This window comes from Gadus morhua, chromosome 2 (assembly GCF_902167405.1).
Source record: "Gadus morhua chromosome 2, gadMor3.0, whole genome shotgun sequence".
NCBI lineage: Eukaryota > Metazoa > Chordata > Actinopteri > Gadiformes > Gadidae > Gadus > Gadus morhua.
The window spans coordinates 10,061,788-10,085,919 of NC_044049.1; the positions used below are offsets into that span (position 1 = coordinate 10,061,788).

A 24,132-nucleotide genomic window follows, 5' to 3' on the forward strand; every position below is an offset into this window, starting at 1 on the left:
TGGGTGTGTGTGTGTGTGTGTGTGTGTGTGTGTGTGTGTGTGTGTGTGTGTGTGTGTGTGTGTGTGTGTGTGTGTGTGGGGGGGGGGGGGGTGTGTGTGTGAGAGAGAATGAGGGTGACAATGTTTGAGCGTGATTGCGGATGTGTTGTTTATTTAAATATTAGTGTGCAATCTGTCACCTGTCTCTACACCACTCTGTGCGTCCTTAAGTGTATGTTTGAGCGATGCATCTGTTTGTCACTCAGCCCCCACAGCGGTGCCAGCAACCAGCTGTAGCCAGGTGCAGTGGTTTGGGGGGGGGACATGCAGCAGAGATTTGTCAGTTAGTGGAGGTGGAGTCATAGCTCAAAGGACACATGTACGCACAAGGAACAGGGTGAGGACTCTAGGAGAGAAACCCATGGGTGATAACACACAGAGAGGAGGAGTGCAGTGAAAGGGGAAACAAGAGGAAGGGCTGCCGGGACAAAGAAGCCGTGAAACCGGCCATGCAGCTGTGAGCGAAAAAGGGGAAAGAGAGTGGAAGTTTGATAAGTGTGTGTGTTGAGGAAGTGACATTGTAAATATTTACTTCTGAGGAGACAGCCTGTCATGAACGGAGTCGACGGAAAGCAGAAGCCGCAGCCGCAGCAATATGTGTCCAGCTTCAGCATGGTCATCAAGCCCCCCGCAAGCACCCACAAAGAGGGGGCCAAAGGAGCCAGCACAACCAGGATCCCTGGTTTAAACGGTGTGGACAGTAAAGGGATGGCTGGAGGAGGTAAGGGGCTAGCTTTGTGTTGGTGTATACGGGCTGCAGAGCTTACCGTGCATGGGTTTTTACACCACAAATTATGTTGTAGTGGGCAAGTTGGGACGTGAAAATTAATTGGGCTCTGTTTGTTTTAATGGGGTAAGCCCGAGTCTACCGTTGTGTTGATTTTTCAAGCTGCAAAAAAATAACTAAAGTTCCTGATAACAAGCTATCTTGTTCTAATTGTTCTCATTTATATCGATTCTTTTTATGTAATGTATTTATTTATTGTAATGATGATGATCTATTGCTTTAGTATTTTGCATGAAAAAATAAACTACCCTAAATATACATTTCCCACTTGCTACATATTTTGTGACCCTTTGGGTCTACCTTCAACTGAAAGTCTGTGTTAAGTCACAGTGACGGAGGGGGTTGGTCGCGAGGGGATAGTGAAAGAGAGGTGAAGGGGTCAGGGTGAGACATGAGGTCTAAAGATTCACAGATAAGTCTATTTGCTGCAGGCAGTTTGTGTACTATGATCAACAATGCCATGGCATGATTCTGTGATACCAGCAGGCCTGTTCTTAAAGTACTTTCACAATATGTATCCCATCTAGTACAACTCACGCTTTAAGGGTCTGAGAACGGAGGAAATTATGGAATCTATGTTCACTGTAACTTCTCATTCTTACATTCCCAGTTTGACGAGTATTTTCACTTCCAATTATCAGCCGTTTTTTTATTGCGTGTGTGGTCTTGATTTGAGGTTTAATATTACAACAACATGTGTTTCACTAGTGCCTCAGGTAAGATAAGATCAGGGCATGCTTTAGTGTAAACTGATAAAGATCCAAGCACTGATAAGCAGTTCCATAGAATAGCACTTTAGGACACTTCCACTGAAGTACTTGATCAAACTTCTAACCATGCATGTTAGGGATGACAGAGGAAACGAGCATTGTGTCGTTTCCTTATAACACATAGCACCCAGATGAGGTGCCATAAAACAATACAGAAATGTGACATGATTGGCTGGTTGTCCCTTAATTTAAGTTTACATTCATTTTGTATGCCACATATTCCCGTAGGTCTCGTGGAAGCTAGCGTGCCTGGAAATGTAGAAATTATAGAAAAAAGAGTCTTAATGGCCTGGTGTCATGGAAATAATGGTGAAGGAGTCACTGGAGCCTTGACTTAGTTTGGCGCCTGCGTTTATTAAGACTTTCCCAGGTCCTCTGATCCCCCCCCCCCCCCCCCCATTACTCTATTACGACTGAATGGGGCTTTCCCTATCAATAATTTCAAACAATAAGAAGTTGGTGGAGCACACAGATGTAGAGAAAGCAAAAAGACAAAACATTTATCATACCAAAATGAAGTAAATGCAACTGTTAGCGAAGTCGGCTTACATTGTCTGAAGTTCTGTCCAGATAGGGTTATATTAATGTCTATAATGGAAAGTTATAAATCTCTAATCATAATGTCGAGGCGTCGACGAAAGTTGCAGTCAGACCCTTTCTTAATAGTTTATTTTTCCATTTGAACCATGTTTCAAATGTATGTAATATAACATTTGAATATATATTTAAAGTTATATTTATCAAGGGCCAGTTGGTGTGTACAGCTTGGCAATACTTGGGGACAAAACAGAACGAGATTATGCCCTGTATCTCTGACCTTTTATCAGTTGGCCCGAATGGTTCCCACTGTGCTGGGTCCAGACACCTCGGCTCTCCCAGGAGTCCTGAGCCGCCCATTTTCCTGGGGCCGCTGCGAGACCTCTCTGTCGACGAAGGAACCGACATCACACTGAGCGGAATCATCTCTGGAACTCAGCCTATCAACATATCGTGGTTGCACAATGGTGAGCTATATAGGGTATATCCGCATCCACAAACGTTTCCCTTATGGATAAACATAAAAAACAAGCATTTCCTCTGAGCTCAGTACAGATTGTAGAACACTGTCACAGAACCAAGAGTTTGTTATTTACATCTCAAACCCAATACCAAATGGGAATTTGTAGAAAGGATTGCATACATCCAACAGGTTTTTAAAAATGATCCGAGCAAGGTATCAGCTAAATAGATTAATGAAGTAAAGTTTGTCAAAGCCAGCCTCTAGATACTGTTAAGAATGTGTAGATACATACCATCACATTAGTGCAATCTGTACTGGTTAAAAAATATATAAATAGTTTGGGGAAATGATAGACAATTGTTTTTTTGTCTTTGTCTGGGCAGGGGAAGTGGCCTATTTCGGAAAGTCTTTCAGTGATGGCCGAGTGGTGAGGTTCCTGGTGAAGGAATGTCTACCCGAAGATGCTGGAACCTACACATGCTTGGCAAAGAACAGCGCAGGCCGATCTTCTAGCTGTGCATCTGTTTCCGTCCAAGGTAAGAGAAGTCAGTTTGATGACAGTGAACACAGTGAGTCAATATGTGTAAACACAAACCTGTTTCGTGTTGCCTGTTTTATTGCAACACTTTTTTTCTTTCGCTGAATTGTTACTCTATGTTGATTTTTGAATGACAGCTTTCAGGGTTTGCTCTTTCCTCCCAGACTTTGAAACTCTCTGCGGGGTGCGTGCCTCTGCGCCAGCCAAACTCTGCTCTCTCCCAGAGAGCGTTTCAGAAAACGGAGAAGCGACAACATCTCCAAAGGGCATTGCACAGGACCTCAAAGGATCTTCTCTCGCTTCTAATGACCAGAGTCCAGGAGAAGATCTAAGAACTAATGGTACCAACATGAATGGGTTATTCTTTTCATATATTAATATTAAATGATCATAAGATGCTTTTATCCAAAGAGTCAGTTCAGCTCTAAACCGCAGACCGGTTAGGACATTTAGGGTTTAACTCGAAACCTTTATGCTGGGAGTCAATCGTCCTAGCAACTACATCAAGCTATCTCCTGTACCCCTATCCAATATATCCCTCCTATACTATGTGCTGTATAAACAGTAGGCATATCTATCTATCCTGCAGCTTCATCCTATTGGTAAGGAGTTTAATGGCAAAGGGCTCAAGCTAGCACAATGTGAAGTTAATTCTGGCAAAAACAGAAATGTCATCATATAATCCGCCAATTCAGTCATCCAAAACCAATTTGGCTCAGAAATGTGTTACTTCCTGCCTACTGCCGTGTTTTTAAAGAAAAAACAGCCGATTAGTTAATTGGCAACACATGCCACTTAACTATCTTATAATGAGGTCAAGAGAGCCATGCCCCCTCGTGTCTCTCCCTAACACTACACTATATTCCTTAAAGAGTACAGTGAGGTTACAGAAATCTAGGGAAGAAGTATTGTGCAATGGACTAATATTCCTGCACAGGAAAAAACACAAAAAGCCAGGAAAGCAGCCCCCGATTTGTCTTGTTATCTTGATGCAGGTAATCACACCACTTCCTCCATTCCCGTGTTTGGTGGTGCTTTGCAAGCCAGTGAATTATGTAAACAGGGTGCATGCTTCCCAAACAATGACCCATTGATGTGCCTTCTGAAAAACAAGCGTCCCGACACCATGTAAGGAAAGAGTCAAGTGTGTACAGAGATACAGTTTAGCAGAATGTTAGCTGTTATCTGCTAGCATGACAAGACAGGGAAGGCATTCTACCCCTCTAAATGCAAAGAGCACATATACCCATGGATTGGCATTTGGCTTTCAGCTCAACACTGTCTGCATTCTCTTCCCACAGCGGTCATTCCAAAGAAGAGGTCAACATCGGGTAAAGGTGAGAACCACACATTTACAGGGAGTGGGAAGTACTTTTTTGAGTATAGTACAATCGTAAAATGTTGAACTACTTTACCTTGGCCTTCATTTATTGGTGTTTTTCAGTACGTTTCTTTGGTAGTTTCAGTACTTTTTTTCAGTATCATAGCTTTTTTTTTGACACTGCTAAGCTGACCAGATTTCTGAAATGAAAACGGGGACGATTGATGTTTGGCAGTCCATAATGTTATTATTTCAGAAATTAAATTGGGAACATATTTGCATTTCGCCTATCATGCTAATTGTAGTTTATAGTAAAAGTTGGGCAGTGCACGCCAAATAGTTAACTATAAAGTGTTTTACGCTTTTGGTAAACCCGCAAAAAACAATTCAAACTTGCTACTGGAATATGGAATCGTTGCTATTCAGCTTGTACATTGTGACGTTGTCACATTGCAAAGACCAACTCCCTTTTTGGAAGTAGGCCTAATGGAATATTCTTGTTAGTTATGGTGTTTTGGTTTAGTAATTGATTGTGACATAAATAATTAATCATTATATTATTGTTGTATGAAATTGCCACATCGCTTCACATGGCAAACATTTATTTTGATAAGCCTAGGGTAAAGTATATTTAGCTTAGTTTAGGATTTTAAATTCCATCTCTTGAGGCAGCACAAAATGGAAGTATCTCCTTCAAAAAATTGTAGTGCATTCTGAAGTACGAGACCTATAGTGTACTAGAACCATTCTTTACGATCAGTCGTGCCTACTTATGGTATAAAGTCGATGGATCCCAGTTTAGGGAGCTCGCGTCACAGCCGATCAGATTGACACAACTAAAATGACCAACTGTCTCGAAATGTAGCATTCATTAGCAAACAAGATCCTTTAGCCATTTCAAAATCAAATTTAATATATTTTAAGAAGCAGAAAAGGGGTCATTTCCTGGGTCTGCTCCAAGCACCCTTCGATAATGATAGCCTACTTACTAGTAAATTATTAGGCTAACCACAACAGCAACAACCCCTTTTCTTTCCACCATTTAACGTTTAACCAAATGTTCTCATCTTATCTCTTAAGGGTGGAATGTGTCTTTCACATGAAAGTATGAGGTCATGTGGATGAGTACTTGAACTTCAGTAATTAAACTTATAAAGCTGTGGCATTATGTATCAAGTACTTTGATCCACAGATACTTAACTACCAATACTTAATATTAGTATGTTTAACAGAGGAGCAAACATTGTTTAAGCCTGTTAGCCTCTGGTGGTGGAGGTGTTTCAGATTCTTAACCTTAAGAATAGGATGATGGGTACGGCTACAAGAGCCACACCTGTCTTTCTCTCATCCACCTGTTGTTTTGACTAGGGGTGGCGCTGCTAGTTCCTTTGTTCACATTGTGTTGTCCATTTTGTTGGCATGGTTTCTGTCCATATTGAATTCACAACCTGGCTCTCATGCATTGTGTCTTTGACTTCACATGATGTGTCATGTCAGCCATCAAACAACGTATTGTGTTCAGTAAAGTATGGGCCTAGCATAGGGCTCAGCCAGAGGAAGTTGTACCACTGGGTCAGTGGTTGTAGGTTTTTATATGATCAGGTTGATGAGGGCTAGGTAATTGCAAATTACATGTCCGATTCAATATAAATGTGCCACATTTTATATTATAGTGGTAGGCATGTGATACTCATGGACCAAAGTATGTGCCATATGTGCCACCTGCTGTCCCAATGAGCAGCATGTGTATGGGAAAAACACTACACTGATCTTTTTAACCACTTTCAAATCTGGACTCGGTTAATCGAAAGTACCCACTGTACCAACCCTCAAGTAAACAGTGCGGCTACGCTCAAACCATAGGCGTAAACAAACAAGAGGTTTATTCACGCTGTTTGTTTCGCAGCATGTCAACAAAGTATGTGTGTTTTTTTTCTTGTAAAAAAAAACACATTTCAGGAAACATACGCGAGTGCCGTGGGTACTTTCAAGAAACAAGATTCAACATTGGAAAGTCATGGTAACCGTGTGACTCCCTAGTGACATGGAGTTTGACCCCATAGTGACGTATGGTCATACGTAGAGCAGGAGCTGCATATGAAATAAAGTGGGGGTGGCTCTAATTAATAGTTAACAAACCTGGTCTGTTTTCCCTATGTCGATAACTACTGAAGCAATTTAAATAATGTATGGTTAGATCAGTTTAAGACAATTTATAATCCCATTTGAATATTGAATTCCATAAAGATTTACTGTTCATGGTACTGTTGATTATCTGTGTCGGCCTGTATATATTTCTGTCTGTCTTGACTATCCTGTTTAATATTATGCTATATATTATAGTGATACGGCACTTATAGTAACTAGTTATCTTGTGCGTCTTACAGCTCCTGTTCTTCGGTTTGAAAAGCCACCCCAGCACGTCGAGGTAAAGACGGGAGAGTGTGCACGGCTGACGTGCGCATTCTCTGGCAGCCCACCCATAGTGGCCTGTTGGATCAGAAACAAACTACAGGTGTGTGTGTATACAAATTACACACGTCTCCCTTTCTGTTTAAGTACCGTATATACATCTCAATCTTTTACTCTAAATATTTTGTTTACATAACTCTACATCTCTTTGCTCGCACTTTTGCTCAATCGCTCTTTCCACATTTCTTTCTCTTTTCGATTTTTTTCTCTCTTTACTGTATACATCCTGTTATTTCTCTCACACTCTTTATGCACACAAATGTCACTCTTACTCACTCTCTTTCACTGAATCTCTCCATTTCACCCACCTTCTTTCCTTCATCTCTATACGTGCCACCCGTCTGTAGATAGAGGATACCGGAGCAGAGTTGTGGACTGAGAACTGTGCCCGGAGCAGCACGCTCGTCATAGCCGCGGCTGAACCTCAGCACACGGGACGCTACACTGTCCTGGTCCGCGACCGGAGAAGCTCCGCGCAGCATACAGTCACCCTCTCCGTTATAGGTAAGGAGCTGCTCCGCGATGCCCGTATGCTGTTTGCCAGCATATGGCTGCCCTTGGTTATATCCGATACGCATGCAATGCAAAGCGCTGTATCAGCCATGCCACTGTGTTTATATATTGAATGACGCATGGAAGACTCTTAGTTGGCAATTCAGTAATATGGCATAAGTCTGTCAGTGATCTGGTGGTCTTTAGCTCATTTGGGTTTGGTTTCAGGGAGTCATATCCGATTGGTAGTTGGGGTATAGTAGCGGTGCTAAATTGGTAGTTGTGGGCAGGTAGTGGTTTTGATTCTTAGCCGTTATCTTGATGGACAAAAATGCGGTTGTGCAGGATTTCTAGTTCAGTGCAGGGATAAGCCGACGCCTACATGTCCTCACCAGTAGGACCAACGCCCGGGTTGCCCGAGATGTTGTACTTGATATAAGCTATGGAGGTTTCATGAAAAATAAATGATGATGACGTTGTTGGGGATCACTAATGTTGATCAGCTACATGGATTTAGTTTCAGTTCAAGTAAAGTTTACATCTATATTTATGCGTGTCCCCCCGTCCCCCCCCCGTCCCCCCCAAAACCAGACACACTAGAGAAGCCCCAGCCGCCTGCATCCGTCCCCGTGGTCTCCTTGGTCTCCCTGGGGGGAGCGGTGCTCTCTTGGTCGGGCCCCTGCTACGACGGCGGCAGCGCGGTGCTGGGCTACGTGGTGGAGGCGAGCAGCCGAGGCCCCGAGCCGGGGGACTGGAGGGAACTGAGTGACCGGTGTAAGAGCACCTCGTACAGGGTGAGCGCCGGCCAGCTGCCTCCCCAGACGGCCTACCGCTTCCGAGTGAGGGCCTACAACGCGGTGGGGCTCAGCGAACCCAGCCCGGAGTCGCCGCCTGTCAACATGGAGCCCGCAGGTGAGCTCATGAGGAGGAGGATGATGATGATGAGGAAGAATAAGTTCGGCTAACTCCTCACAATGACCTAAAACACGTGTATGTTAGAGCATAACATTTAAAACATGGAGGGTCTGTTCATGTTCAGCCTCCGGCGGCCAAGTGGAGGAGCCGACCCCAGCGTACGCCCACGTGGCTGTCGACTGTGTCCACAAAGTGGCGGATCACTACACCGTGCTGGAAAAACTGGGAGTGTGAGTGGTTGCGAGACGGCGAGATCTCAACCATATTCCTTACATGTCCTATCTGCCTTTTTTGTTTGAGTCCAATTTCTTTACATGCCACCTTAGCAAAACGAAAGAATCGCAAAGTTCCAACAGTCAAGTGTGTCTAGCAGCACAAAGTGTTGTTTTTCCTCCGGGACTGAAACTCTGGGAACATGCTAGTACTGGATCAGTTCACTTTTGAGCCAACCTCCGATTTGGAAAGGAAGCAGAAAGTCCTCCCACTCAATAAATGAGGTGCGGATAATACCCGCACCTCTCCCTGTGGCCCTGTTAGAAACATGTGCGTAACACATAATACGTCTTGCAGACAAGCCAAATTAAACAAAGCAAGAACGTTTAACACGTTCAAGCACATTTGCTGCCAGACTGGCCGCATTGATCAGATTAAAGGAAACATTTTGTTTTTTTTCAACAATAAACCTTAAACGTTTCACAGAATATTTATGTATATATACAATGCATGCATGCATACATGCATACATGCATACATACATGCATACATACATACATACATACATACATACATACATGCATACATACATACATACATACATACGTACGTACGTACGTACATACATACATACACACGCAAGCATAGAATATGCATGAAATAAGCAACAATATGACTAATTGGCATCTTCTTCTGTCTCAGTGGTAAATTTGGGCAAGTGTTCAAGCTGATGCACAAGGAAAGTGCACGCGAGTGTGCGGGAAAGTTCTACAAAGGCCGCCGGGCCAAGGAGAGGGAGGCCGCTCGCAAGGAGATTGAGTTGATGAACTTCCTGCACCACCCCAAGCTGGTGCAGTGCCTGGCCGCGTACGACCACAGGTCGGAGATGGTCATGGTGATGGAGCTGTGAGTACTTAGTTTTAAAGCATCCCGTAAGCTAGTGCTAGTACTAGCTAGTACCACCGAGGCAATGTGCCTTGCAGAGATCACCGGTTTAATTCTTAATTCACATAGCAGTCGTTCCCTCTCTCGCTTTCAAACCCCTTTCCTGTGTTTCTTCACTGTCCTGTCCATTACGGCACGGAATCTTTTAAGGAAAATACATTTTGATCATCATGACACACTATTTTAATTTAGCAGATGCTTGTAGTATTACTTCAGATAGAAGTCTTTTATGTAGCAGACAGGCGGCTAGGCATCTGGCACAAGGTTACCGACAGGGTGGACATGAATTATAAACCCCCGCACCTTTCAGCCAGGAGGCTGACATCCTTAGCACCAATGCAATATATCATATGCACAATACAAATCATAATGCAGGACAGAAGCTAATCTCTGTGATAACCCGTACACCTGCAGCATTGCAGGGGGCGAGCTGTTTGAGCGCATCGTGGACGACAGCTTCGAGCATACGGAGGTGGCTAGTGTACGCTACATGCAGCAGATCCTGGAGGGAACGGCCTACATGCATCAGCAAGACATCATCCACCTGGACCTGAAACCCGAAAACATTGTGTGTGTCGACCATACGGGCACCGCCATTAAAATAATTGACTTTGGGCTAGCCAGCAAGCTAGGTAAATAAATAAAATATGCATGAACCAAAATTCAATGCTAAATGGACTCCCACCACTTGATAATTGTGGTTCTCGTGTATATGTCTTTGTAGTGGATTCATGCGTCTTTTGATTCCAGATCCTAAGGTACCTCTCAAGGTAATGCATGGGACCCCTGAGTTTGTGGCCCCAGAAGTGATTAACTATGAACCCGTGGGTATGGCCACAGACATGTGGAGCATTGGAGTCATCTGTTACATCCTGTAAGTAATTGATAGCACATTAGTTGTCTTTACTAATTTTACTTTACTTGTATTACTTTCTCTGGCTGGTGTCTCCAAATGGCCTACCATAGCTTTAAGTAGCCACCTCCTGTATTGAACTTGGTTTTCAAATGAATCGTCATATCTATATCACCACCTAGTGGAGGAAAGTTGCTTTCTGGAGGTGAGTCAAAGTAACAGCAAGCTGTTTTATGTGCCCATATATGGTGTGTGTGTGTGCAGACTGAGCGGTGAGTCTCCGTTCCAGGGGGGCAGCGACGCGGAGACCCTAGCATTGGTCACCTCGGCCCAGTGGGAGTTTGATGAGGAGAGCTTCGAGGAGATCAGTGGTGATGCCCAGGGATTCATCAGCGCCCTGCTCAACAAGGCTCCCAGGTGGGTGACCGTCAGCCTAAAGCAGTCTGACCCCCTGCCCGCTCATCGCAACTCGGTCTCTCGATTTGTAGAACGTGGCCATCGCCATGAGAAAGGGTCAGAGGTTTGACCACCCATGCCAGGATGTCTTTGAAGGTATTTTGGGTAAAGGCATCCACCGAATGTATTTAGAAAGAACACCGGTCACTTGGTGGCATTTTAATCTATTATTATTATTATTATTATTATTATTATTATTATTATTATTATCCAGCACCCAACACTCGCATGGGAAGTTGGCATCTGCGATTTAATGGACACTATTAGGCCCCCCTGCTCAGCTGCAGTTTGCCGGCACCAACGCCACCATCACAAACCGGATCGAGCCAACCTTACCGTTCTGTGTAAATGCTAATTGTGCCATTAGGACCACCACTCTCTGCCATGGACACTAAATGCATATCACTGCCCATGCCAGGCGGCGCCTCTCTGCCCAGGAGGCTCTGGCCCACCCCTGGATTGCGGCGTCTAACTGCACAGACCCCAGCAACGCCAAGAGCCTGCCCAAGAACAAGATGAAGAAGTTCCTGGCCCGCCAGAAGTGGAAGGTGTCCCACATTTTCATATCCCACATGTCCCACAGATGTATATATTTATTTATCATCTTCATTGTGTGTTGGAAGAGGTTGTTGAAATTTGAATTATTTTGTTTTACTTGTAGAAAGCAGGCAAGGCCATGCTGGCTCTGAAGAGAATGGCGCTGTTATCCAAGCCAGACAGCACTTCGTCTCTGGTCAGTCCCGGAGAGGGTAAGGCTGTCCCCTCGCTGTCTACATCCCCCCTTCTACAAGTCTAATTTCTCTTCTCAAAGTCTCGCCTTTCTCCTAAAAGTGTCATCTCTCTTCTCACTACTCAAAGTCTCTAATCTCTCTTCTCACTGCTCAAAGTCTAATCTTTCTTCTCCCTACTCTGTCTCTCATCTGTTATTGCTTCTCGAAAGTCATCTTTCGTCTCCGTTCTGTGTCTATCATCTGTCCTTCTCTTCTCAAAGACTCTTCTTGAACCCTCACCTCTCCACTGAAAGACTCATCTCGGCCCCTCATCTAGAAGTCTCCCATCTCAAAGTTGAGCACATCCCAAATGTGTCCTGAAAACCGATTTTGTTCCTCTTCCTGTGCTTCAATCTCCTCTCCCAGAATCACCTATGTCCCCTGAGGCCGAGCACGCCTTCCTGTCCCTGGAGCACAAGATGCAGGGCCCCCCCCGTTTCTCACAGGGCCTGGAGGACCAGGCGGTGTCTGATGGGGCCACCGGCCGGCTCTCCTGCCACCTGACAGGTACTGCACACGGGGCCAGTGACGACGTAGTCTTACTATTTATGTGAAGTCTCGCTCAATAATGGCGCATGATTCACTTGAACTTTTGTTCCTCAATCTGCTGTAGGTACGTTTTCAGAGTTGGAAAGAGTGCAAGGTTGAGATTGTTTTAATTTCCCTGCTCCCTCCCTATGTTTCTCCTCCTTCCCTGTGTTTGTGGCACATGTCACACACACCTGTGATTTACAGGACAGAGAGATACCTGAACCAATCAGGGCAGAGATACCCCGATTGGCCATAATTAGAATTTTTAAAAACGATATTGGCTTATAAAGAGGCAGGATTGCAAAAAAGGGTATGACCAAATGAATAAGGCCATGCACTGCGATTACCACAGATAAATGAACATGGCTGACTAGCTTCCAATGCGATTCGATACCACTACAGGCTACCCCGACCCGGAAGTGGTGTGGCTGTGCGGGTCGGTGCCGGTGGCGGAGACGGCCCGGGTTCAGATCGAGTACGAGGAGGACGGACGCTGCACCCTGGTGATTGCCCCGGTGGGCCCTCAGGACACCAACGTTTACACATGCAGGGCCACCAATGACCACGGGGAGGCACTGTGCTCCGCCAAACTCATTGTGAGCGAGTAGCTGACTCGAGTGGCTTGAACACAAGGGCACATATTGCTTGGTCATAGTCGAAGTCCGTAGATCTTTGCTGGTGGGATATTCTGCTGCTTTTGCTGATATTTTGATTTATTCAAACATTCCAGATGATGTCCTTTGGCGTGTCTTGACACAAATGTGAACCCCAATATTTCGTGAAGTGGTATTTACTATAGATAGATGTTGATGTCATGCTGTATATAATGGAGCCGGCAATGCTAAAGAATTGTCTGTATTTTTTTTTATAGAGTATGTATAGAATCTTGTAACCTAGCTCACAGAGTCTTAAATCTATCCATCTTTGTGTGTTGGTCTAATAATGTAGCCAACTTGCACCTACTCGTGCGCCATGCGGCCTTCGTTTTAGCTCTTTGGCTTGCTGACAACTGCCCCAACGTCTTCTCCACAAAAACAAATAATGCAATAATAAAGAGTTCTTATAGATTTATTAAATGTGGTTCGGATTATTAGAAAAAAAAAATATGAAATGTTTTTACAGATGAACAAAATCCAGTCAACAATTTGATTCACATGGGAGAAAGCAGGAAACCGCTAAAAGTGTTCAGGTGCGATTGACCGTCGTTTAATGTCCTGTTCGGTTCAAGCATTACGCTAACGCTCTCTCCCACCCCCATCGGTAAGACCACTGCGTTGCTGCCCGTGTCATACCCAAAGTACCCCTTGACGTCCCACAGGCACACCACAAACGTATTGTTCTTCCAGATGCATGCTACAGAGTTGGGGGTGCCGCTGGTGAACATGGTGAAGCGAAAGAAATACAGCCCCCTGATTTGAGCGGTGAACGTGCCTGCCAAATGAATACAAATTATTAATTTAGAAAACAATTTGTTTTCAATTATTATTTACAAACACACACGCATATACACTTAATTTTACTTGCACATACGCACTACTCCATTTTACTTACACACGCACACACTATTTTACTTGCACACATTTTACTTGCACACCGATTATTGTAGGCTACTTGCACACAAGCACACACTATCTTACTTAAACACACTGATTATTGTATTTACACACGCATTCAGATTATTGTATTTACACACATACACAGATTATTTTACTACTCTATCTGGAATGCATATCCATAACCGGTCCCCGGGGTGTTCATAGACCAGCTCTGCTACGATATTAGCAATTACGTGCTAGTTAGGAGGGGTGTGTGTGTGTGTTAGTAAAATAATCAGTGTCACGCCATTTGACTCACACTCACTCCATTTAACCTTCTCCCTCACTCACGAATGAGAACACCTACCTGTTGCAGGGTTGTAGCCATTGCCAACGTTTGCAAAGACCTTCCTGTATGGCAGTATCGTACGGTAAGCAAAAGGCCCGTAGTCTCCGGGTGTAGTAGCCTCATCCATCAGGGCAACAGAAAAGGCTATTACAGGCGGGGCTGCGGGCAGGAATAGCAATGGGAAATCAGTCTCAAAATCAAAGGAAATTGACCAATTCATAGTGGTCACACGTTACCTCCAATCAGACTCTTGAGATGTGACACCTCCTTCTCACTGGATTCCAACCTTCTCTCCAGGGCTGCCAGTCTCTCCTCCTGTGACATTGAAGTCAGTCGGTTGGTTCCGTTATCTTCAAAGGAAACCTGTGCCCCCAAAAGGCCCAAGCACATGGCCAGAAGCAGCACTGAAAGCCTTTTCATGCTCATGCTTCTGTTCTGTTCTCTCTGCTCCTTTGCTCCTCTCCCCTCTACTTTTATAGACCTGCGTCAGACACACTGTCAAATACGGTCTTTGGGAAAGGACTGATATCTGCGGTAGACTTTGTACTACTCAGTCGGCTGATTGGGGCCAGTTCCAACATACCCCCACCCATTTATACAGTGACCCCTCAAAGTGGTAAGGAACTTCATCTTGTGTTTCTCTCAATGTCTGTCATTGTCTACAATTGCTTTTTAGTTTGCTAAAGATAAATGGGCTATAGCAACGTGTACTGTGAACCTTTCACATGTTCACATTTTTCCGATGTCCTTTGGTGTTTGTCTTCACCAAAATGTGAACCCCAACATAGTGCAAAGTGGTATTTACCATAGATAGATGGCAATGACATGCTGTATATATTGAGCCACCAATGCTAAAGCATTTTCTGTATTTATTTCTGTAGTGTTTGTATAGAATCTTGTTACCTTGCTCGCAGTGAAGTAGTCTTGAATCTATCTGTCTGTGTGTGGCGGTCTAATGTAGCCAACTTACACCTACATTATCTGGAAGTTGGCTACCTCCTGTAGCCAACTTCCACATAATGTAGCCAACTTCCAACTACCTTCATGCAGCCTTTGTTTTAGCTCTTTGGCTCCCTGACAACATGTGCCCCAACGTCTGCTCCACAAAAATAAATCATTCACGATAATGAGTATTTCTTTTTATTATTATTATAATTTTATGGGAGCAAAGTCCAGCTAACATTTGATTCACATGGGAAACAGCAGGAAACCGCTAAAAGTGTTAAAAGCGACTGATTGTCATTGACTGTCCTCTTCGCCTCAATCGTTACAGTAACGCAGTCTCCCGACCCCTTCTGTAAGACCACGGCGTTGCTGCCGGAGACAAACCCAGCATGCTCCTTCACGTCCCACAGGCACACCTCAAACACATTGTTCTTCCAGACGCATGCTACAGAGTTTGGGGTGCCACTGGTGAACATGGGGAAGTGAAAGAATTACATGCCCCTGACCAGAGCGGTGTACATGCCTGCCAAAAGAATACAAATTGTTATTAAGAGAACGGTTTATAGTATTTGGTTGAATTTTTTTTTTTTTTTATAAACACGAATCACATGCATACACACCTGTTCTCACTCCATTTGACTCACTCACTCACTCACTTGCCCACACATGAGCACACCTACCTGTTGCAGGGTTGTAGCCATTGCCAACGTTTGCAAAGACCTTCCTGTATGGCATTATCGTAAGGTCAGGGAAAGGCCCGTAGTTTCCAGGTTAAGAACCCCCATCCATCAGGGCAACAGTAAAGGCTTCTCAAGGCTGGGCTGGGGGCAGGAATAGGAAATCAGGAAATCAACAATACATAGTTGTCACATTTTACCTTCACAAAGGCTCTGGAGACGCGCCACCTCCTGCTCACTGGACTCCAACTTTCTCTCCAGGGCTGCCAGGGTTAAGTCTCTCCTCCTGTGACATCGAAGTCAGACGGCTAGTTCCATCATCGTTATTAGAAACCTGTGCTTCCAAAAGGCCTCAGTATATGGCCAGCAGCAGGACTGAAAACCTTTTCATGCTCATGCTTCTGTTCTGTGTTCTCTGTTTTTTATAGAACAGAAGCCCCTCTGCTTTTATTGACATACGTCGAGACTGTCTATGATGGAATTTTGGAATGATCTAATATTTGCAGGAGACTTTGTACTTCTCAGTCAGCTGATTGGGGCCAACTCCAACATACCCCCATCCATTTATACAGTGACCTCTAAAAGTAAGGAACTTCATCTTGTGTTTTCTCTCAATGTCTGTCATTGCCTACAATTGCTTTTTAGTTTGCTAAAGATAAATGGGCTATAGTAACATGTACTGTGAACCTTTATCACATGTACAAATATTTCCGATGTCCTCTGGTATTTGTCCTCACAAAAATGTGAACCCCAACATAGTGCAAATTGGTATTTACCATAGATAGATGGCAATGACATGCTGTATATATTGAGCCACCAATGCTAAAGCATTTTCTGTATTTATTTCTAAAGTGTTTGTTTAGAATGTTGTTACCTCGCTCACAGTGAAGTAGTCTTGGATCTATCTCTGTGTGTGGTGGTCTAATAATGTAGCCAATTTACACCTAATAATGAAGCCAACTAGTGGATGTTGGCAACTTCCTGTAGCCAACTTCCACATAATGTAGCCAACTTACACCTAACTTCATGCAGCCTTTGTTTTAGCTCTTTGGCTTGCTGACCTCATATGCCCCAACGTCCGCTCCAGAAAAAAAACACATTTAATAAAGACTTTTTATAGATTTATTATAGGTGGTTCGGATTATTGCAATCTTTTTTTTCATGACATTTTTTTTACAGATTAACAAAAGCCAGTCAACAATTTGATTCACATGGGAAAAAGCAGGAAACCGCTAAAAGTGTTTAGGTGCGATTGATTGTCATTTACTGTCATGTTCGGCTCAAGCATTACGCTAACGCGGTCTCCCACCCCCATCGGTAAGACCACTGCGTTGCTGCCCGTGTCTGCCCCAATGTACCCCTTGACGTCCCACAGACACACCACAAACACATTGTTCTTCCAGATGCATGCTGCAGATTTAGGGGTGGCGCTGGTGAACATGGTGAAGCGAAAGAAGTACATCCCCCTGACGTAAGCGGTGAACGTGCCTGCCAAATGAATACAAATTATTAATTTAGAAAACGATTTGCTTTCAATTGTTATTTAAAAACACACGCACATACACTTCCTTTTACTTGCACATTTGCTTCTCACTCGCGAATGAGCACACCTACCTGTTGCAGGGTTGTAGCCATTGCCAACGTTTGCAAAGACCTTCCTGTATGGCAGTATCGTACGGTAGGCAAAAGGCCCGTAGTCTCCGGGTTTAGTAGCCTTATCCATCAGGGCAACAGAAAAAGCTATTGCAGGCGGGGCTGGGGGCAGGAATAGAAATGGGAAATCAGTCTCAAAATCAAAGGCAAATGACCAATTCATGTCACACTTTACCTCCAATCAGTCTCTTGAGATGTGACACCTCCTTCTCACTGGATTCCAACCTTCTCTCCAGGGCTGCCAGTCTCTCCTCCTGTGACATTGAAGTCAGTCGGTTGGTTCCGTTATCTTCAAAGGAAACCTGTGCCTCCAAAAGGCCCAAGCACATGGCCAGAAGCAGCACTGAAAGCCTTTTCATGCTCATGCTTCTGTTCTGTGTTCTCTCTGTTCCTCTGCTCCTCTCCCCTCTACTTTTATAGACCTGCGTCAGAAACACTGTCCAATACATTCTTTGGGAAAGGACGGATATTTGCGGACATGATATTTGTGTGTGGTAGTGTAATAATGTAGCAGTTGGCTACTTCCTGTGACAACTTCTGCTTAAAATAGCCAACTTCCAACTACCTTCATGCAGGCTTTGTTTTAGCTCTTTAGGGTCGCCTGCACCATCATTCAATGATAATTAGTATACAACAGGTAGCACACCTACCTGTTGCAGGGTTGTAGCCATTGCCAACGTTTGCAAAGACCTTCCTGTTTGGCATTATCGTAAGGTCAGGGAAAGGCCCGTAGTTTCCAGGTTAAGAACCCCCATCCATCAGGGCAACAGTAAAGGCTGCTCGAGGCTGGGCTGGGGGCAGGAATAGGAAATCAGGAAATCAACAATACATAGTTGTCACTTTTTACCTTCACAAAGGCTCTGGAGACGCGCCAGCTCCTGCTCACTGGACTCCAAATTTCTCTCCAGGGCTGCCAGGGTTAGGTCTCTCCTCCTGTGACATTGAAGTCAGACGGCTAGTTTCATAATCGTTATTAGAAACCTGTGCTTCCAAAAGGCCCCAGTATATGGCCAGCAGCAGGACTGAAAACCTTCTCATGCTCATGCTTCTGTTCTGTGTTCTCTCTGTTTTTTATAGAACAGAAGCCCCTCTGCTTTTATAGACATACGTCGAGACTGTCTATGATGGAATTTTGGAATGATCTAATATTTGCAGGAGACTTTGTACTTCTCAGTCAGCTGATTGGGGCCAACTCCAACATACCCCCATCCATTTATACAGTGACCTCTAAAAGTAAGGAACTTAATCTTGTGTTTTCTCTCAATGTCTGTCATTGCCTACAATTGCTTTTTAGTTTGCTAAAGATAGATGGGCTATAGTAACATGTACTGTGAACCTTTATCACATGTACAAATATTTACGATGTCCTATGGTATTTGTCTTCACAAAAACGTGAACTCCAACATAGTGCAAAGTGGTATTTACCATAGATAGATGGCAATGACATGCTGTATATATTGAGCCACCAATGCTAAAGCATTTTCTGTATTTATTTCTAAAGTGTTTGTTTAGAATGTTGTTACCTCGCTCAAAGTAAAGTAGTCTTGGATCTAACTCTCTGTGTGGTGGTCTAATAATGTAGCCAACTTACACCTAATAATGAAGCCAAATTACACCTACATTTTGTGGATGTTGGCTACTTCCTGTAGCCAACTTCCACATAATGTAGCCAACTTACACCTAATAATGAAGCCAATTTACACCTACATTATGTGGATGTTGGCTACTTCCTGTAGCCAACTTCCACATAATGTAGCCAACTTACACCTAACTTGCAGCCTTTGTTTTAGCTCTTTGGCTCGCTGACCTCATATGCCCCAACGTCCGCTCCACAAAAAAAAACACATTTAATAAAGACTTTTTATAGATTTATTATGTCGTTCGGATTATTGCAATTTTTTTTTTCATGAAATGTTTTTACAGATTAACAAAAGCCAGTCAACAATTTGATTCACATGGGAAAAAGCAGGAAACCGCTAAAAGTGTTTAGGTGCGTTTGACCGTCATTTACTGTCATGTTCGGCTCAAGCATTACGCTAACGCGGTCTCCCACCCCCATCGGTAAGACCACTGCGTTGCTGCCCGTGTCTGCCCCAATGTACCCCTTGACGTCCCACAGACACACCACAAACACATTGTTCTTCCAGATGCATGCTGCAGAGTTAGGGGTGGCGCTGGTGAACATGGTGAAGCGAAAGAAGTACATCCCCCTGACGGAGGCGGTGAATGTGCCTGCCAAATGAATACAAATTATTAATTTAGAAAACGATTTGGTTTCAATTGTTATTTACAAACACATACACTTCCTTTTACTTGCACATTTGCTTCTCACTCGCGAATGAGCACACCTACCTGTTGCAGGGTTGTAGCCATTGCCAACGTTTGCAAAGACCTTCCTGTATGGCAGTATCGTACGGTAGGCAAAAGGCCCGTAGTCTCCGGGTGTAGTAGCCTCATCCATCAGGGCAACAGAAAAAGCTATTGCAGGCGGGGCTGGGGGCAGGAATAGAAATGGGAAATCAGTCTCAAAATCAAAGGCAAATGACCAATTCATGTCACACTTTACCTCCAATCAGTCTCTTGAGATGCGACACCTCCTTCTCACTGGATTCCAACCTTCTCTCCAGGGCTGCCAGTCTCTCCTCCTTTGACATTGATGTTAGACGATTGGTTCCATTATCTTTAAAGGAAACCTGTGCCTCCAAAAGGCCCGAGCACATGGCCAGAAGCAGCACTGAAAGCCTTTTCATGCTCATGCTTCTGTTCTGTGTTCTCTCTGCTCCTCTGCTCCTCTCCCCTCTACTTTTATAGACCTGCGTCAGAAACACTGTCCAATACATTCTTTGGGAAAGGACTGATATTTGCGGATATGATATTTGGGTGTGGTAGTCTAATAATGTAGCAGTTGACTACTTCCTGTGCCAACTTCTGCTTAGAATAGCCAACTTCCAACTACCTTCATGCAGGCTTTGTTTTAGCTCTTTGGGTCGCCTGCACCCTCATTCAATGATAATGAGTATACAACAGGTAGCACACCTACCTGTTGCAGGGTTGTAGCCATTGCCAACGTTTGCAAAGACCTTCCTGTATGGCAGTATCGTCAGGGAAAGGCCCGTCGTTTCCAGGTTAAGAACCCCCATCCATCAGGGCAACAGTAAAGGCTGCTCGAGGCTGGGCTGGGGGCAGGAATAGGAAATCAGGAAATCAACAATACATAGTTGTCACTTTTTACCTTCACAAAGGCTCTGGAGACGCGCCACCTCCTTCTCACTGGACTCTAACCTTCCCTCCACGGCTGCCAGGGTTAGGTCTTTCCTCCTGTGACATTGAAGTCAGACGGCTAGTTCCATCATCGTTCTTATAAACCTGTGCTTCCAAAAGGCCCCAGTATATGGCCAGCAGCAGGACTGAACACCTTTTCATGCTCATGCTTCTGTTCTGTGTTCTCTTTGCTCCTTTGCTCCTTATCCGCTCTGCTTTTATAGACAAACGTTGAGACTGTCTATGATGGAATTTTGGAAGGATCTAATATTTGCGTTACACTTTGTACTTTCTTAGTCGGCTTATTGGGTCTTAATAACATGTATAAATATTTTCATGTGTATGAGTGGATCTCCCCGGGACAGGCAGGACCCGTTTGCTCTGCAACCTCACTGTTGCTGACACAACTTCCACTTCCTTGAAAGCCTGCCAAGCCAACAGTTGGCAGTATAAAGTATGGACTTTATATGTTTACCTATAAACATTCCCGTTCATGTGAATATTCACACTAATCTAAATATTCCCACTCCCTCCCCATAAGTTCATGACTATTTAGTCTCTTAGGAAACATTTTTATCCAAAGCGACGTGCAAAGTGTGCATTCAGATACAAGTCATTGAACAACTACGGCTGGTTAACCCTGCAATTCCATTCTTACAATGATCAACAGTTGTGTGTGTTCCTTTACTCCATCGTTATGTGTTTATTAATTACTCTAACAATAGCAAGCAGCTCTCATTGAACATTGTGTGTAGGCTACTGTCTGCACTCACTACCTCTTTCCTGGTTCAGACCAAACAAGAATGAAACAGATTTGTCAAAATGTTTTATTGAGATTCAAAGAAAAGCAACTATTTTAAATTATAAAGGGCCAAGCGGTGACCGCCGTGAACCATCAAGATGTGAAGACTTTGCTGTGTGTGTGTGTGTGTGTGTGTGTGTGTGTGTGTGTGTGTGTGTGTGTGTGTGTGTGTGTGTGTGTGTGTGTGTGTGTGTGTGTGTGTGTGTGTGTGTGTGTGTGTGTGTGTAGTTTGGGTGTGTGTGTGTGTGTGTGTAGTTTGGGTGTGTGTGTCGGTGTGTGTATAGTTTGTGTGTGTCGGTGTGTGTATAGTGTGTGTGTGTGTCGGTGTGTGTATAGTGTGTGTGTGTATGATGTGTTTGTGTTTGTTAGGGTTGCTGGTCTGTGGCCTCTGTGGGGAAGATGAGCTGGCTGATGGCGCGGATGAAGCGGCAGCCCTCAGGGAAGGAGGTCTTCAGCCTCACCAGGGGCGGCATGGCGCCACTGGTGTAGTACCTGAACGATGGCCTGCTGGCCTGGATGGCACCCAGGAAGACCTGGTTGAGGGACAGATAGGAGGGAGGGAGGGAGGGAGGGAGGTTGGGTGTGTCAGAGAACGAATGGGAATAGAAAGAAATGAAATTGAAATAAATGAAAGATGGAAGGAAGAAAAATAAATGTTTATGATTAAACACTTGTACTGGAATCAATTATTCACCTGTATTATATAGCAGTGTGTGTGTGTGTGTGTGTGTGTGTGTGTGTGTGTGTGTGTGTGTGTGTGTGTGTGTGTGTGTGTGTGTGTGTCAATCAATTCAATCATTGATTTATTTTCATGAACCTATTAATACCAACAACATATAGAATTGAATAATATGTTGATACATATTGTGGCAACCCGGCCCGGGCCAATTAAGGACGTGGAGAGCACCTGTGGAACAGGTGGAGAAGCAGGGCTTAAATAGCCTGCTTCTCCATTCGTTCAGGGCTCTCCCAGCCCTGGAGCTCCTGTACGGAGAGACCGGTCTTCGTGGGTGACAGGATTCCACCCACGGCGGATAAGACCGTCGATTCCTCCCAGGTTTTTTCGTTGTATTATTTTCAGTATGAAACTTTGGTTGAGTGCCTTTTGGCTTTTGCCCAGCAAAGTTGTGTCCTGTTTCGGGTGGTGGTGGTTCGCTCACCGTGCCGGGTTACCACAATATGTGTATGTATATATATATCAAATATATTGACTGATTGATTCATGAATCGCCAGAGCCCACCTTGACGATGTCTTCGGTGTCCTGCGCGGCATTCTGGAACATGGTGGTGCAGTGGTGCAGGTACTGCCCGTAAAGGCTGAGGGTGGACGCGTCCACCTGTCCCAGAGACGCGTCCCCAAGCTCCGCCTTCTCCTGGTTGTCCAGGAAGTCAGTGTTGACCGGACCGCACTCGATGAGGCTCATGCTGGGGCAGATCAATCGGTCAAACCTCCCATCGACTTAGGATGTGCGTGTCTGTTTGGTCATGTGTTTGTGGATGAGGATCCCCGTGGGCTGTTGCCTTGACGACCAACTTGTCTGTGACACTATCACATATTTTACACATATAGTCATTGTCTGAACATTAACACAAATAATACAACTAATGCACGACCAAAAATGATAAGCGTCAAATGTTAATATAAGTGGCATCTCTTGAAACACACAATACAACTAATTAAAACAGAAAAAAAAGTATTGAAAAAGAGAAAGATAATAGATAATTGAGGGTAGTGATCGTTTGTGAATGTATAATTATTCTTGTTTGATGCTTATTTTAAAGAAAGTTTCTTTCCTTTAATATAACTGATATGAAGTGGTAAACAATTCCATGACCTGTGAGCCCTGTGTATATTTTTTTCTTCTTCAAATAACAAGAATTGATTTTAAGATAACTTTCAACAAAATATTGACGTGGAAACTCACTGGATGTTGAAGTGCTGCAGAATGATGGCCAAACTCTCACATGCTCCCTCGATTGCAAATTTGCTGGCACAGTACACCTCATTGAACGGGAGACCTGTGGGGGGAAAGCAGAAGATAGTGAGTACAATTTGAGGCATGGGAAGAGGATTACCGCACTCAATAACATCAGAAACCCTCAGAACACAGTCAAACACACACACACACACACACACACACGCACACATGCGCACACACAGAAACATACAAACATATATATCCACACATGCACACAAACAAACACACAAACTAAAACAAGTACATGGGGGAGTATTCATGGAACCCTATTCTAGTAGTAACCCAAAATGCAATTATTAACCCTAAAAAAGCATGACATGGGATCTTTAATAATGATGGGCCGTGTATCCCGGGGGTCCCTGGTGAATGGGTGGGTAGCTCACCATGGAGCCCTCCGATGCTGCCGGTCACCAGAATGTGGCCCTTGCACCTGGCCTTCATGTCGGGCAGGAAGGCCTGGATGGTCTGGATGGTCCCCAGGAGGTTCACCTCCAGGATCTGCCTCATGGTGTCCAGGCCCTGCGCCTCCAGGGGTCCGATCAGCCCCACTCCTGCATTACACACTGAGACACAGACACACTGTCTGCCTCAGATTCACAGCCCTTATTGTGCGCTTCGTTTGCGTTGCTTTATGTCTACTATACGTTAGATGACGCGCTCCTTGTCTTAAGAATTTCATTGCTCAGAAGGACCCTGTGTGTTATGTGCATTTGATGCACACACACACACACACACACACACACACACACACACACACACACACACACAATGGCATCCCTACCCAGGATGTCCACCCGCTTCTCCACCACCCTGTCCCGGGCCTCCAGGA

General features: G+C 44.4%; 4 protein-coding genes across 7 annotated transcripts in view; 1 reads left to right on the top strand and 3 right to left on the bottom strand.

Annotated features, from left to right (window-relative positions):
- The first annotated feature begins 309 nt into the window (after positions 1–309).
- mylk5 (myosin, light chain kinase 5) lies at positions 310–13,178 on the top strand. The gene is made up of 17 exons (XM_030381972.1): positions 310–760; positions 2,424–2,600; positions 2,980–3,132; positions 3,299–3,475; positions 4,436–4,471; positions 6,843–6,970; positions 7,275–7,431; positions 8,011–8,331; positions 8,459–8,564; positions 9,250–9,453; positions 9,907–10,124; positions 10,243–10,366; positions 10,610–10,762; positions 11,220–11,349; positions 11,463–11,550; positions 11,938–12,078; positions 12,505–13,178. Exons 1-17 carry the CDS (start codon positions 592–594, stop codon positions 12,708–12,710), a joined length of 2,688 nt encoding a protein of 895 aa, XP_030237832.1. The 5' UTR covers positions 310–591; the 3' UTR covers positions 12,711–13,178.
- LOC115561759 (complement C1q-like protein 2) lies at positions 13,155–18,160 on the bottom strand. Of its 4 annotated transcripts, XM_030382000.1 has the most exons (4): positions 17,912–17,947; positions 17,437–17,683; positions 17,223–17,363; positions 16,713–17,096 (listed from the first exon to the last, which is right to left on the bottom strand). In XM_030382000.1, the coding sequence occupies exons 1-4, from the start codon at positions 17,930–17,932 to the stop codon at positions 16,816–16,818; spliced, it is 690 nt and encodes a 229-aa protein (XP_030237860.1). In that variant the 5' UTR covers positions 17,933–17,947; the 3' UTR covers positions 16,713–16,815. The 4 variants fall into 4 exon arrangements, with proteins under 4 accessions (XP_030237851.1, XP_030237869.1, XP_030237860.1 ...); XM_030381991.1 differs by lacking the exons at positions 16,713–17,096; positions 17,223–17,363; positions 17,912–17,947 and adding exons at positions 13,155–13,533; positions 14,005–14,145 and having other exon boundaries at positions 17,437–17,725; XM_030382009.1 differs by lacking the exons at positions 16,713–17,096; positions 17,223–17,363; positions 17,437–17,683; positions 17,912–17,947 and adding exons at positions 13,155–13,533; positions 14,005–14,145; positions 14,223–14,490.
- Positions 18,161–19,114: 954 nt separating this feature from the next.
- Positions 19,115–20,337, bottom strand: LOC115561783 (complement C1q-like protein 2). Its single transcript, XM_030382019.1, has 4 exons — positions 20,302–20,337; positions 19,828–20,074; positions 19,614–19,754; positions 19,115–19,493 (listed from the first exon to the last, which is right to left on the bottom strand). Exons 1-4 carry the CDS (start codon positions 20,320–20,322, stop codon positions 19,213–19,215), a joined length of 690 nt encoding a protein of 229 aa, XP_030237879.1. The 5' UTR covers positions 20,323–20,337; the 3' UTR covers positions 19,115–19,212.
- A 1,269-nt stretch (positions 20,338–21,606) lies between these two features.
- The window catches only part of hsd17b1 (hydroxysteroid (17-beta) dehydrogenase 1), a 3,307-nt gene continuing 781 nt past the window's right edge, over positions 21,607–24,132 (bottom strand). Inside the window, exons 2-6 of the mRNA XM_030344369.1 lie at positions 24,085–24,132; positions 23,687–23,866; positions 23,250–23,343; positions 22,566–22,749; positions 21,607–21,857 (exon numbers count right to left, since the gene is read on the bottom strand). The exon at positions 24,085–24,132 is cut by the window's right edge and continues 114 nt beyond it. Coding sequence (XP_030200229.1) covers positions 21,690–21,857; positions 22,566–22,749; positions 23,250–23,343; positions 23,687–23,866; positions 24,085–24,132 — 674 coding nt within the window. The 3' untranslated portion in view covers positions 21,607–21,689. The remainder of the gene's footprint in view (positions 21,858–22,565; positions 22,750–23,249; positions 23,344–23,686; positions 23,867–24,084) is intronic.

What these genes read in the sequence shown, in the direction of transcription:
- mylk5 (XM_030381972.1), top strand. Translation starts at nt 592, where the DNA reads ATGAACGGAGTCGACGGAAAGCAGAAGCCGCAGCCGCAGCAATATGTG. An exon ending in TGTCAACATGGAGCCCGCAG is followed by an intron (nt 8,332 to 8,458) that starts GTGAGCTCATGA and finishes GTTCATGTTCAG; the next exon opens with CCTCCGGCGGCCAAGTGGAG. An exon ending in GGAGTCATCTGTTACATCCT is followed by an intron (nt 10,367 to 10,609) that starts GTAAGTAATTGA and finishes GTGTGTGTGCAG; the next exon opens with ACTGAGCGGTGAGTCTCCGT.
- LOC115561759 (XM_030381991.1), bottom strand. Translation starts at nt 17,710, where the DNA reads ATGTATTGGACAGTGTTTCTGACGCAGGTCTATAAAAGTAGAGGGGAG. An exon ending in TCTCAAGAGACTGATTGGAG is followed by an intron (nt 14,146 to 17,436) that starts GTAAAGTGTGAC and finishes TCCTGCCCGCAG; the next exon opens with CCCCGCCTGTAATAGCCTTT. An exon ending in TGGCTACAACCCTGCAACAG is followed by an intron (nt 13,534 to 14,004) that starts GTAGGTGTTCTC and finishes TTCATTTGGCAG; the next exon opens with GCACGTTCACCGCTCAAATC.
- LOC115561783 (XM_030382019.1), bottom strand. Translation starts at nt 20,322, where the DNA reads ATGGCTACAACCCTGCAACAG. An exon ending in TGGCTACAACCCTGCAACAG is followed by an intron (nt 20,075 to 20,301) that starts GTAGGTGTGCTA and finishes TTTCTGACGCAG; the next exon opens with GTCTATAAAAGTAGAGGGGA. An exon ending in TCTCAAGAGACTGATTGGAG is followed by an intron (nt 19,755 to 19,827) that starts GTAAAGTGTGAC and finishes TCCTGCCCCCAG; the next exon opens with CCCCGCCTGCAATAGCTTTT.